At 38.7% G+C, this 15230-nt stretch overlaps 1 protein-coding gene across 1 annotated transcript in view; it reads left to right on the top strand.

Moving 5' to 3' along the window:
- Positions 1–15230, top strand: part of NECAB1 (N-terminal EF-hand calcium binding protein 1) — a 190620-nt gene that overhangs the window by 42379 nt on the left and 133011 nt on the right. Inside the window, exon 3 of the mRNA XM_025871486.2 lies at positions 10056–10164. Coding sequence (XP_025727271.1) covers positions 10056–10164 — 109 coding nt within the window. The remainder of the gene's footprint in view (positions 1–10055; positions 10165–15230) is intronic.

The following is a 15230-nucleotide window of genomic DNA, read 5'->3' on the forward strand; positions in this document are numbered from 1 at the left end:
GTGCTTTTATTTGCTAGTATTTACATTGTCACTTGAGCTTACTTACTTATGGTGATTATAAAGCAGTATTACAGAGGCTCACACTGTCCATAGGGTGTACAGGCAGGTTAAGTTCTATAATAGCCTAGTTCCGCTTACCTGAGAATCATTAAATATTCACCAAAGGGGGGAGGAGTAGCAAGATGGCGGAGGAGTAGGAGACCTGGATTTCGTCTGGTCCCAGGAATTCGCTGAATAGGGATCAAACCATTCTGAACACCTACGAACTCAACAGGAGATCGAAGAAAAGAATAGCAACAACTCTCTGACCAGAAAAGCGACCACTTACTGGAAGGTAGGACGTGCGGAGAAGTGAATCCGAGGTGATACTCGGGAGGATAGACGGCGGGGAAGGGGGCCTCCCTCAGCCGCTTCTGGCAAGTGATAGAGCCGCGGAGCACAAAATCGGAACTTTTAAAAGTCGGCTCCGCTGAGGGACGTTGCTCCAGTGGCTAAGCGGGGGGTAGAACCCTCGCGGGACAGTGTGGTCTCAGGACCCTCGGGGTCACAGAAAGACCGGGGGTGCCTGTGTGCGGCAGAGCTCCCAGGTATCGGAGCGGGGAAGCCGGCTGCAGAGACGGAGCCGAGGCGCGGGCTCTCAGCTCGGGGTTGCCATAAACCGTGATCTGCAGCACAGTCGGGCCACTGCGCCTCCAGCAGGGACCCAACAAGCAGCAGATCCGGGGAGACGCCCCTTCCTCCCCCGGGGAGGAGCGGCGTGGGAGCACACCGCAGGGATCTGCTGGGTTTGGAGACTCCACACGGGGTCGGGTGCCGGAGATAGAAACGCTCGGTCACAGGCCGGTGAGCACGGAGTGCGGCTGGAGACCGGGGAGACGGGAGTGACTGACTCCTTTTCTCTGGGGGCGCACTGAGGAGTGGGGCCCCGAGTTCTCAGCTCCTCCGGGCGGAGATTGGGAGGCCACCATTTTCACCCTGGTCCTCCAAAGCTGTACAGAGAGCTTGCAGGGAACAAAAGCTCCTGAGAGCAAACCCGAGCAGATTACTTAGCCGGGACCTGCAAGGGTGGGGCAATTCCACCTCCGGCAAAGACATTTGGGAACCACAGCAACAGGCCCCTCCCCCAGAAGATCAGCAAGAACAGCCAGCCAAGACCAAGTTTACCGATCAATGAGAACAGCAGAATGCTGGTGCTAGGGGAATATAGCACATAGAATTCATGGCTTCTTTCCCATGATTCTTTAGTCTTTCAAAGTTAATTTTTTTTAATTTTCTTTTTTTTCTCTTTCTATTTCTTTTTTAATTTTTCTTTTTCCCTTTTTCAACCAACATCAATCCCTTTTTTAAACTTTTTTTTTTATTTTTCATTTTTAGAGTCATATTCTTTCCCTTCATAGTAGCTAACCTTATTTTTGGTATATATATAAGTTGTTCTCTCTTTAAAATTTTGGGATACAGTTTCTTCTAACAGACCAAAATATACCCTAAATCTCTAGTGTATGGCTTTGTTCTAGTCTCCTGCCTGATCACATTCTCTCCCTTTTTTTTAATTTCTCTTCTTTCTTTTTTCAACCAACATCTTATCATATCAATTCCTTTTATAAAATCTTTTATAATTTTATCTTTATAGTCATATTCCATCCCTTCATTGTATTTACCCTTATTTTTGTACTTATATAAGTTTTTCTTTCTTTAAAATTTTGGGAGGCACTTTCTTCTAACAGACAAAAACACCCAAAATCTAGTGTATGGCACTGATCTATTCACCAGCCTGATCATATTTGATCATATTCTTTTTTTTTCTTTCTTTCCCTTTCTTTTCCCCCAGTTTCAGGACTCTTCTGATTTGTTTAGTGTATATTTTTCTGGGATCATTTTTACCCTGTTAGCATTTTATTCTTTCATTCATCTATTCTCCTCTGGACAAAATGCAAGATGGAAAAAATCACCTCAACAAAAAGAACAAGAGGCAGTACCAACTGCCAGGGACCCAATTAATACCAACATTAGTAAGATGTCGGAACTAGCGTTCAGAATGATGATTATAAAGATACTAGCTGGGCTTGAAAAAAGCATGGAAGATATTAGAGAAACACTTTCTGGAGAAATAAAAGAACTAGAATCTAACCAAGTTGAAATCAAAAAGGCTATTAATGAGGTACAATAAAAAATGGAGGCTCTAACTGCTAGGATAAGTGAGGCAGAAGAGAGAATTAGTGATATAGAAGACCAAATGATGGAAAATAAAGAAGCTGAGAAAAAGAGAGATAAACAACTACTGGATCACGAGGGCAGAATTCGAGAGATAAGCGATACCATAAGATGAAACAATATTAGAATAATTGGGATCCCAGAAGAAGAAGAAAGAGAGAGGGGGGCAGAAGGTATATGGAGCAAATTATAGCAGAGAACTTCCCTAATTTGGGGGAGGAAATAGGCATCAAAATCCAGGAGGCACAGAGGACCACCCTCAAAATCAATAAAGATAGGTCAACACCCCGACATCTAATAGTAAAACTTACAAGTCTCAGAGACAGAGAAAATCCTGAAAGCAGCTCGGGACAAGAGGTCTATAACCTCTAATGGTAGAAACATTAGATTGGCAACAGACCTATCCACAGACACCTGACAGGCCTGAAAGGACTGGCATGATATATTCAGAGCACCAAATGAGAAAAATATCCAGCTAGGCTGTCATTGAAAATAGAAGGAGAGATAAAAAGCTTCCAGGACAGACAAAAACTAAAGGAATTTGCAAACAGGAAACCAGCCCTACAGGAAATATTGAAAGGGGTCCTCTAAGCAAAGAGAGAGCCTAAAAGTAACATAGACCAGAAAGGAACAGAGACAATATACAGTAACAGTCACCTTACAGGCAATACAATGGCACTAAATATGTATCTTTCAATAGTTACCCTGAAAGTAAATGAGCTAAAGGCCCCAATCAAAAGACACAGGCTATCTTATTGGATTAAAAAACAAGACCCATCGATATGCTGTCTGCAAGAGACTCATTTTAGACCCAAAGACACCTCCAGATTGAAAGTGGGGGGGTGGAAAACCATTTACCATGCTAATGGACACCAAAAGAAAGCTGGGGTGGCAATCCTTATATCAGACAAACTAGATTTTAAACCAAACACTATAATAAGAGATGAGGAAGGACACTATATCCTACTTAAAGGGTCTATCCAACAAGATCTAACAATTGTAAATATCTATGCCCCTAACATGGGAGCAGCCAATTATATACGGCAATTAATAACAAAAGCAAAGAAACACATTGACAACAGTACAATAATTGTAGGGGACTTTAACACCCCGCTCACTGAAATGGACAGATCATCTAAGCAAAAGATCAACAAGGAAATAAAGTCTTTAAATGACACCCTGGACCAGATGGACTTCACAGATATATTCAGAACATTCCATCCCAAAGCAACAGAATACACATTCTTCTCTAGTGCCCATGGAACATTCTCCAGAATAGATCACATCCTAGGTCACAAATCAGGTCTCAATTGGGACCAAAAGATGGGGATTATTCCCTGCATATTTTCAGACCACAATGCTTTGAAACTAGAACTCAATCACAAGAGGAAAGTCGGAAAGAACTCCAATACATGAAGGCTAAAGAGCATCCTACTAAAGAATGAATGGGTCAACCAGGAAATTAAAGAAGAATTAAAAAGATTCATGGAAACCAATGAAAATGAAAACACAACTGTTCAAAATCTTTGGGATGCAGCAAAGGCAGTCCTAAGAGGAAAGTATATAGCAATACAAGCCTTTCTCAAGAAACAAGAAAGGTCTCAAATATACAACCTAATCCTACACCTAAAGGAGCTGGAGAAAGAACAGCAAATAAAGTCTAAATCCAGCAGGAGAAGAGAAATAATAAAGATCAGAGCAGAAATCAATGAAATGGAAACCAAAAGAACAGTAGAACAGATCAACGAAACTAGGAGCTGGTTCTTTGAAAGAATTAATAAGATTGATAAACCCCTGGCCAGACTTATCAAAAAGAAAAGAGAAATGATTGAAATAAATAAAATAAAATCATGAATGAAAGAGGAGCCAACACCAAAGAAATACAAACAATTATGAGAACATTTTACAAGCAACTGTATGCCAGCAAATTAGATAATCTGGAAGAAATGGATGCATTCCTAGAGATGTATCAACTACCAAAACTGAACCAGGAAGAAATAGAAAGCCTGAATAGACCTATAACCACTAAGGAAATTGAAGCAGTCATCAAAAATCTCCCAACAAACAAAAGCCCAGGGGAATTCTACCAAACATTTAAAGAAGAATTAATACCTATTCTTCTGAAACTGTTCAAAAAAGAGAAATGGAAGGAAAACTTCCAAACTCATTTTATGAGGCCAGCATTACCTTGATCCCAAAACCAGACAAAGACTCCATCAAAAAGAATTACAGACCAATATCCCTGATGAACATGGATTCATGTTCAAAAATTCTCACCAAGATACTAGCCAATAGGAACCAACAGTACATTAAAAGGATTATTCACCATGACCAAGTGGGATTTATTCCTGGGCTGCAAGCTTGGTTCAACACCCACAAATCAATCAATGTGATACAATACACTAATAAAAGAAAGAACAAGAACCATATGATCCTCTCAATAGATGCAGAAAAAGCATTTGACAAAGTACAGCATCCTTTCTTGATCAAAACTCTTCAGAGTAGAGGGATAGAGGGTACATACCTCAATATCATAAAAGCCATTTATGAAAAACCTACAGTGAATATCATTCTCAATGGGGAAAAGCTGAGAGCTTTTCCCCTAAGGTCAGGAACACGGCAGGGATGTCCACTATCACCACTGCTATTCAACATAGTATTAGAAGTCCTAGCCACAGCAATCAGACAACAAAAAGAAAAGGCATCTGAGGGGCACCTGGGTGGCTCATTTGGTTAAGCGGCTGCCTTTGGCTCAGGTCATGATCCTGGGGTCCTGGGATCGAGCCCCACGTCAGGCTCCCTGCTCAGCAGAGAGCCTGCTTCTCCCTTTCTGCCTGGCTCTCTGCTTACTTGTGCTCTCTCTCTATCTCTTTGTCAAATAAATAAAATAAAATCTTTAAAATAAATAAATAAATAAATAAATAATAAATAAATGGCATCCAAATCGGCAAAGAAGAAGTCAAACTCCCACTTTTTGCAGATGATATGATACTTTATGTGGAAAACCCAAAAGACTCCACCCCAAAACTTCTAGAACTCATACAGGAATTCAGTAAAGTGGCAGATATAAAATCAATGCATGGAAATCAGTGGCATTTCTATACACCAACTACAAGACAGAAGAAAGAGAAATTAAGGAGTCGATCCCATTTACAATTGCACCCAAAACCATAAGATACCTAGGATAAATCTAACCAAAGAGGCAAAGATTCTGTACTCAGGAAACTATAAAATACTCATGAAAGTAATTGAGGAAGACACAAAGAAATGGAAAAACATTCCATGCTCGTGGATTGGAAGAACAAATATTGTGAAGATGTCAATGCTACCTATAGCAATCTACACATTTAAGGCAATCCCTATCAAAGTACCATCAACTTTTTTCAAAGAAATGGAACAAATAATCCTAAAATTTGTATGGAACCAGAAAAGACACCGAATAACCAGAGGAATGTTGATAAAGAAAAGCAAAGCTGGTGGCATCACAATTTTGGACTTCAAGCTCTATTACAAAGCTGTCATCATCAAGACAGTATGGTACTGGTACAAAAACAGACACATAGATCAATGGAACAGAATAGAGAGCCCAGAAATGGACCCTCAACTCTATGGTCCACTAATCTTTGACAAAGCAGGAAAGAATGTCCAATGGAAAAAAGACAATCGCTTCAACAAATGGTGTTGTGAAAATTGGACAGCCACATGCAGAAGCATGAAACTGGACCATTTCCTTACACCACACACAAAAATAGACTCCAAATGGTTGAAAGACCTAAATGTCAGACAGGAATCCATCAAAATCCTAGAGGAGAACACAGGCAGCAACCTCTTTGACCTCAGCCACAGCAACTTCTTCCTAGAAACATCACCAAAGGCAAGGGAAGCAAGGGCAAAAATGAACTATTGGGACTTTATCAAGATAAAACGCTCTTGCACAGCAAAAGAAACAGTCAACAAAACCAAAAGACAACTGACAGAATGGGAGAAGATATTTGCAAATGACATATCAGATAAAGGACTATTACCCAAAAATCTATAAAGAACTTATCAAACTCAACACCCAAAGAACAAATAATCCAATCAAGAAATAGGCAGACGACATGAACAGACATTTTTTCAAAGAAGACATCCAGATGGCCAACAGACACATGAAAAAGTGCTCAACATCACTCGGCATCAGGGAAATCCAAATCAAAACCTCAATGAGATACCACCTCACACCAGTCAGAATGGCTAAAATTAACAAGTCAGGAAAGGACAGATATTGGCGGGGATGTGGAGAAAGGGGAACCCTCCTACACTGTTGGTGGGAATGCGAGCTGGTGCTGCCACTCTGGAAAACAGTATGGAGTTTCCTCAAAAAGTTGACAATAGAGCTACCCTATGACCCAGCAATTGCACTACTGGGTATGTACCCCAAAGATACAAATGTAGGGATCCGAAGGGGTATGTGTATCCCAAAATTTATAGCAGCAATGTCCACAATAGCCAAACTGTGGAAAGAGCCAAGATGTCCATCGACAGATGAATGGATAAATAAGATGTGGTATATATATACAATGGAATATTATGCAGCCATCAAAAAAAACCCTGAAATCTTGCCATTTGCAACGACGTGGATGGAACTAGAGGGTATTATGCTAAGCGAAATAAGTCAATCAGAGAAAGATGTGTTTCACATGATCTCACTGATACGAGGAATTCTTATTCTCAGGAAACAAACTGAGGGTTGCTGGAGTGGTGGGGGGTGGGAGGGAAGGGATGGCTGGGTGATAGACATTGGGGAGGGTATGTGCTATGGTGAGTGCTGTGAATTGTGTAAGACTGTTGAATCACAGACCTGTACCCCTGAAACAAATAATACATTATATGTTAAAAAAAAAAAAGGTAGTAGGAAGGGGAAAATGAAGGGGGGAGAATCAGAGGGGGAGACGAACCATGAGAGACTATGGACTCTGAGAAACAAACTGAGGGTTCTAGAGGGGAGGGGTGTGGGGGGATGGGTTAGCCTGTGATGGGTATTAAGGAGGGCAAGTATTGAATGGAGCACTGGATGTTATATGCAAACAATGAATCATGGAACACTACATCAAATACTAATGTAATGTATGGTGATTAACATAACAATAAAATAAAATTTTTAAAAAAGTTAAAAAAATAAAGAATAAAATGCAAAAATAAATAATAAATTAAAAGGTAAAAAAAAATATTCACCAAAGAAACATGTTCCACCATGAATATGTATGTATTACAGCTGTTATAAATTTCCATAGTAGAGTTGGAAATAGTGAGTTGATTTCTATCTTCTTTCCTTCCTCCCTCCCTCTTCCTCACTCTTCTTCCTTCCTCCCTTCCTTTCCTTTTTCCTTTCCATTCCCTTCTGCTTCCTCCCCTCCTTCCTTCCTCCCTTTCTTTTCTTTTCTTTTCTTTCTTTCTTTTTCTCTCTCCTTCCCCCTTCCTTTCTTCCTTCCTCCCTTCTTTCTTTCCTTCCTTCCTTTCTTTCTCTCTCTTTTCTTCCTTCTTTCTCTCTCTTTCCTTCTCCTTCCTTCCTTCCTTCCTTCCTTCCTTCCTTCTTTTCTTCTTTCTTTCTTCCTCTCTCTCTCTCGCTCTGTCTCTCTCTCCTATACCTAGATGTGGGGTTTGTGTCCAGTTCCCCAACCTGGTGAAATATTATTTTGTCAAAGTAAGATACACAGTAGAGATACTATACTATGTCCAGTCTGGAATATACATCAGGTTACATGGAGCCAAAGTTAAAAATAGTTATTTGAGACATGACACTAAAATAGCCCACCCAAAAGCAGAAATACAAAATTAGACAATGGATGAACCTGGTGGATTCAACTTCATTTTGCAGTGAGTTGCTGTGGTCTTTGAATGGGTGAGCTAGACTGAGGTAGGCCTATCCAGGGGACCTCTGGGAGTGAGGACCTCATTCAGTGCATGATCCAGATCAGGTTTGTTGTGACCCCTAATGCTAAGTCTGCTCAGTTAGTTGTTGGCAAGAATTAACTGGAAGATTGGTTTAATACACCTATTAAGTTAAAAAGTATAATTATATGCAATTTAAAAACTCTCAAGGGTCTTTATGTTTATATTTTACAAATAAGGATTTTTTAAAATGTTACAGCCTTTAAATCCCTATCTGAACAAGCAGGTCATTCAGTGATTAGGCCTATTGTGTCCTTTATGTTAAGTGTTAGTGTGAAGCGGAATCTCACAGGTCACTAAAAATCCTGATTTCTTGACTGCCCCACCCCTCCATGTCCTCTGTGAGATTCAGATGATCTGGTAGGACCCAGGAATTTGCATTTTAACTGAACACAATGGTCTGTGGGCCATCTTTTGAGGAAAAAAAAAAAAACCTCCAAGTGGGTCTTGAAGATCAAATCCTATTAAATCTTATTACCTTCTTCTCAAAGACAAATTCTACTTTGTTCAGTATGGTGTTGGTGGGACCACACAATAGGAATTTTGTGACCTTAAGTCCCTTCCTCTTTAGTCCTCTGGTGCCTCTTTGTAAATGGAGAGGAACATTGTCATTTGGCAACTTAACCTAAGATAACTGGAAAAGCAGCTCTTACACAGAAAGAAGGATACTTTCCTTTTCCTTCATGTCCATTCACTCCCTTAAATTCTCTGCTTCTGAATCTTTTTTTAAAAATATTATTCATTTCAGGGGCACCTGGGTGGCTCAGTTGGTTAAGCGACTACCTTCGGCTCGGGTCATGATCCTGGGGTTCCAGGATCGAGTCCTGCATCGGGCTCCCTGCTCAGTGGGGAGTCTGCTTCTCCCTCTGACCCTCTTCCCTCTTGTGCTCTCTATCTCTCATTCTCTCTCTCTCAAATAAATAGAATCTTAAAAATATATATATTATTCATTTCAGAGAGAGGGAGAGAGAATGCACAGTGCGGAGGGGCAGAGGGAAAGAGAGAGAGAGAAGCAGACTCCCTGCTTAGCAGGGAGCCCGACTCTGGACTCAATCCCAGGACCCAGAGATCGTGACCTGAGCTGAAGGCAGACGCTTAACCACCTGAGCCACCCAGGTGCTCCTCCGCTTCTGAATCTTGTAGAGATCTTTTATTTTCATCTGTTACTAATGTGTTTCTTCCATCTCTGCTTATCCACATTTACCTGTTGTAGAAAGTCAGGTGGAAAAGTTACTAAAACTCCTCATGCTCCCAAATGAAAGGATCTTTGATTGCCCTAACTCCCATGTGTTCCAAAGTGTATCTCTTATTGCACTTACTGTGTGTTACTGTGTAACATACTCATACTAATGTCTACACCTCTTATCTCTTTTTATTAGACTCCCTGATTTGTCATTTACTTTTGTTCATTTGTTTAAGTAGTAAAGGAATGAACAGTTTGTTGGATTGTAATAATTCCAAAATCTAAATGTTAGCATTAATTCAATCAATATACACTTATTAAACATCTACTATTTATTCTGTAACCTGCTAGGTCCTGTATATGAAGATAAAATGTCTAAATAATTGACTCTGTCTTTGGCTTTTATTTGGTTGGGTGGATATATTTTTGGCATGTTTAGTTAAATTGCTTGTTAAATGTTTGCCCTAGAAATAAATGATCCCAAACATACTTTTAAAACCGTGTAGACCTATTTCATCAGGGAGTATACATTTGAAGTCTATGTACTATAGAGAGATATTAAATTACTTTTCTTTTTAACACCTTGAATTATTCTTTCTTTTTAAATAAATGTGTATACATACACAACTAACCCTGCATAGGCATTTGGGCAGAGTTTTTAAAATTAAAAGATAAAACTATACAAAGTTGAAATGATTTGCCTCTCTTCTGTCTGTTCCTCCCATTTCAGATGATGGAAAATTGTCCTTTGAAGAATTCAAAGCATATTTTGCAGATGGTGTTCTGAGTGGAGAAGAATTACATGAGCTCTTCCATACCATTGATACACATAATACCAAGTAAGAAAATTTTTCTACCATTGGATTCTGTAAATGATATAGAGAAGGTGTGACCAAGCACATACTGATGAAGGAGAGAATGAGGAAATATGCAAAGGGCACATTTTGTAATGTTTAATTCTGTATGGTTAATTTTGAGATACCCCCTCTTTAGTAATTGAAATACTCTGAAAAACTGAGTATTGACTTGCAAAACAGTGATCTTCTCTGAGGGAGCCCTCTTAAGGTAGCTTTAGAGTGTGCAGAATGTAAAACAAAAGCAAAAATTATAAATAATTCTAATTCTATCATTAGTAAGAAAATAGAATTTTACCTTGTTTCTTAGGTCTCTTCTCTGTTTGCTTCATCTAAAAATTGTCCTTAAGCCATTCTTATATTAGTGCAGTGCAATGCGGAGCTGCAGTGATTATCTGGAAAATTCAGATGTACTTAACTCCAAATCACTGTTACGTGAGACATGCAAGTAATTCAGGACACAGAATTTTTTTCTGAGTAATCAATGAGTACAGTGATCTATTTTATGTATTTTACATATATAGGTCTTTCCTTTGCATTAGCATAGCATTAATAAAGTCTCTGTTTATATTCTTACTATACTTAAAACTATAAAATGATGAGCAATTTACTTATAGAACAAAAGAAATGTGCTATTTGATTTGGGTAATTGAACCAAATCACATTATTTGTGACAGTCGTGATTACAGAATTCTACTGTGGAAAATGCATCCTTTCAGTCATGCCATGAGACCCATCAGCGTGTCTGCTACTTGAACAATCACTGTCTTGCTTTAGGCAAAGTGTTGACATGGTTCTAGGCAGTGAGCCAGCTTGCCAAGAAAATGCTCTTGGGCTACATCTAAGCACAGACTTTTTTTGCGGCGAGCTAATAAGAAAAAAGATTAAATTCATTTTCCTCAAGCAGCTGCAAATTTGTTATATAATCAGTTTGTAAATTTCTTGACTTCCGTTGGAATTTCAAATTCCCTATGAAATTGCTTAAGTTTTTTGTTGTCAGAAATAGTGTGAGCTGATAACTGTGTCAGAAGTTCCATTCTGTTCAACAACTCTTAAGACCCCCTGGGTATTGGTGGTACAACATGGAACCAGCTTATAATTTATGGAACAGTAGACCCACTAACTGATGACTTCTATATAATATCGTAGATACTGTGCCTGAGGTATGTACGCAACCCTTTGGAATAACACAGTGGAGCAGGGAGTTTTAGTCTAGTTTGGTGGGCTCCAGGAATTTTCCAAGGATTAGGTAGCCAGGAGCTGAGTCTTTACGGGAGAGCAGAAACTGGTTAGGTAAAGAAGGGGATGAGGGGATATATATTCCAACTAGAGGAAAAATGCATAAGTAAAGACCTGGAAGTATATGCTGGATGGGAGTGACAAGTATTTTCGTGTTACCAAAGTGTCAGTTGTAAGGCTGAGAGCAGGAGGAGAAAAATCTGGAAAGGGAAGAATGGCCCAGACAAGAAGGAATTGGCACTCTGAGAAGGAAAAGTGTTTCAGATTTAATCTGCGGGCCAGGAGATGCTCTTAAAGCTCTTAAGCCATGGGGAAACATCTTTGTAGGTCATTGTGGCACCACTGAAGGACAGAGCTAATGGGGTAATGGTGGAGAAAGACCACAGATATTAGCTGCATTCTTAAATGACTGCTGGGGAATAATGTTCATGCATGGAAGAAAGGAAGCCATGTGAACCATTCTGAGAAATGATATCTAAGTGAAAAAAAGAGCAGAGGCTCCTTTTGTGGCTCAGATGTGGGAAGCTGAGATGCAAAGACTTCATTATGTATGCTGATTATTTCTTCATTACAGTGATTATTAGAGTTTTAACAATATCCAGGTTTGGAACAATTATTAAGAGTCATAGTTGCAAAATTAGGTGTCACAGAAATTTTTCAAAACACATTTACTCCTGTTAGTGAAAAATAAAGTTTTCAATAGACCTTTTTGGCCTGGTTTTGTTATTTTATTTATACATTTATTAGTTGAAATTACTTGACATAGCATTAAGATTACATTAAATGCTAAAGAAGTCTATGCAATGATTTATACCATAAGTCCAAAGGAGTGATGGTTTCTACCAGTTACTTTCACATATGCATGAGTAAAAGCACTTAAGTGTTTTCTGGTAACTGTTTTCTGATAATGGTGTTCAACCTAATTTGGAGCTAAAATATATTACAGGCTTCTGAATTGTATTAATGAAATTCCTTTTTTAAAAAAAAAAGAAAGTATGTCAGTGTCAGGCTTTGATCTTTTAGGGAGATTAATTCAAACATTGACACAGAAATTTCAAAGCTATACTTCAAGCAGGTGATAACTTTTGTCTTTGCAGGATCCAAGTTTTAATTATTTTAGTGATTGTACTATATATGCCATATATTTTTCCCCTTACACATAACTTCTAAGAAAATATGTTCTCATGTGCTGAGCGTTGCCAACCATTCAAATTTGCTCAAGGGTACATCCTGGCCTGAAGGTTCCAATTTATACATAGGCTAGACCATGTCCTGCAGACTCATTGTCTCATGTTTATGGTGAACCATGAGATACAAATACCATGAATGTCTGCTGCTGAGGCCCCTAGGGCTGCCTGGTTCCTGCCCCTCCTGATACCTGTTGGTTTAACTTCCTCTTGGAATCCATTAAATCACTATCCACTTACCGCACTGCATTTTCTTGAGCTTGTTTGAGTAAGATTCTGTTCCATGCAAAAGTGTATTCTAAGTATTAGCTCCTTCCTGCCATCTATGGAAATCCATCTTTATGCTATAAACACTATATTCGCTGTGTTTAAAGAGTGACATATCCACTCTGAAAATATTTAGAAAGAAGGAAAATATTGAGAACCTATCTTGCTAGCTAAACTCTCCCCTTTTTTCTCATGAAGAATATTCTGGAAATATGCTCAATCATGGAAAGCAAATATTATTTAGAAATGTAAATAATTAAGGTATTTTAAATGCCAAAATTAAGTAAATTATTCCTTATAAAAGGACATCAAAAAACCCATCAGGTAAACCTCCAGGTTTTCAGAGACCATGTTTTTATAGGTAGCTTGTAAATGAACAAACTATAAACGTAGAGCTGTGCAATGATCAAAATAAGTTTTAACAAGTTAAATATATATATATATTGCTCTGTCCGCACACATTTAGGTAGCAGTTGTAATTTCCAAATCCAACTCTTCTGTTTTTTTTCCTTTCCTTTTTGTTCATTCATTTCTTTTCTCATTGATTTTAAAAAATCAGTGTGTTCATTTAAGAAATTATGTTTAGAGGATTCCACTGCAGCTTTTAGTAATACCCTGCAGCCACTTGGACCTTTTCAGTCAGATTTCCTCTCCTGGATGCAAGTAAACTATAACCAACAAATACAAGAACAGACCTGAAGACATGCATCTTCATAAGAACTTACACATTTGAGATGCTGCAAAGATTTCTATACATGAATATTACCAAGATAGGAACTATTTATGGGTCTGAATCATAGAGAAATTTTTTTAGTGTATTTCAAAATGAGACCATCAACCATACGTCCCTCCACGTTAAGGGAGGTGTCTAAGGAGTTGTGGTCACCTTTCCAGCCTGCACAGGTATAAGCTTAAGCTCCAGATTTGGTATAATCTCCTTCTGACGAGAATTCCATGAATCATCCTAATTTTTTATTAGAATTTTAAGATAATGAATGTTTTGCCAGAAATTATATTCAGGCCTAATGTACATGGCCTAAAGATTTCACTCAGAGCAAGGACTAGAAATGAAAACAACCTGAATGAAAGTAGGAGAAATCTGAAGGCATCAGAAGTCTGAATTTCCATCACCTTTATCCAAAACTAATTTTAACATTGGTAGCTCTTTTCCATTATGTTTGGATATTCTGAATTTTTCATGAGTTTTTTTCTTGAATAGTGTAGTTGGTCGAGTGTGGAACAAAAAGCCAGCTTGTTCCTGTGGATGATACTTGGGATATATAGCATAGCAAAGAAAAAGAAGCTCAAAATGTAAGTTTTTGTCAACAGGGCAAAATATTGTTGAAATTTTTAATGTTCTCAAACTTAAGGGAAGTGAACACAACCTAATAGTCCACAACATTCTGAAAATGCCATGTCGACCTTATTAAGCCTGTCATGATTTCACAGACTTTTGTCAAATCTCATTTTAACTGTCTACTGTCTGGGTCAAATATGCCTGATCTTTTTTCTTCTTAAAAAATTATTAATTTCTCAGTTATTTGAATTAGCCTTGGTACATCTTTTCCAGCTCCATTAAACGATTTGGACACACACTTTTCTCAAATTTTGTATAAGTTACTGTCTAAAAAAGAATACACAAAGCCCTTAACATTTAAGTTTGGCAGAGTTTAGCACAAACTAAATCTACAGCTTTGATAGCTTAAAATTGAAACCACCACATCAGAGAGCAGGAATAGACAGAAGGAAGAGCATTAGGTCAGGAGGAAACTTCCATAGTTCATCGAAAGTGCTCTTACTCATCAGAAAACCAGCTTGTCTACATTTTTCAGTCAGTCAGAGGACCACATGAATAAATTAACATAATTCCCTGCGGTGTTAACCATAGCACAGGCGGGGGAAAGATCCCCTAGAGACCAAAAATGATTCTTCCAGCATACTGCACTTTGGAGGTCCAGATTGTTAAGATAGACGGAATGGTAGAGCAGATGGGAGTGTTGCTCTCAGGTCAGAGAGTGAACACATAGAAAAGCTTCCCAGGGCCTGCAGATGGGAATGGGGCGAGGGTTTAACTAGAGATGCACAACTGTTGTCTTCAGGTCGAGTGTTCCTCATTCTAGGCTAAAATAATTTTTTCAGTGCCGATTGCTGGGATTTCACCCAATACTTGTTAAATCACTGAAGCACACCAAAGTGACAGAAATATCACCACCTACTAAAAGAGCATAGTCCATCTTGAGCTAGCTCTAAAAGCTTAAAAATCTCTTTCCTAAACTGAAAATTTCTCTCTCAACTTCCACATATTTTTCTTAGTTCTGTTCCTTAGGGACATGTAGAAGACAAATATTTTATGACAAG

The sequence above is a fragment of the Callorhinus ursinus genome, unplaced genomic scaffold (genome assembly GCF_003265705.2).
Source record: "Callorhinus ursinus isolate GAN/ISIS: 27379988/994484 unplaced genomic scaffold, GSC_fseal_2.0 scaffold5, whole genome shotgun sequence".
Classification (NCBI taxonomy): domain Eukaryota; kingdom Metazoa; phylum Chordata; class Mammalia; order Carnivora; family Otariidae; genus Callorhinus; species Callorhinus ursinus.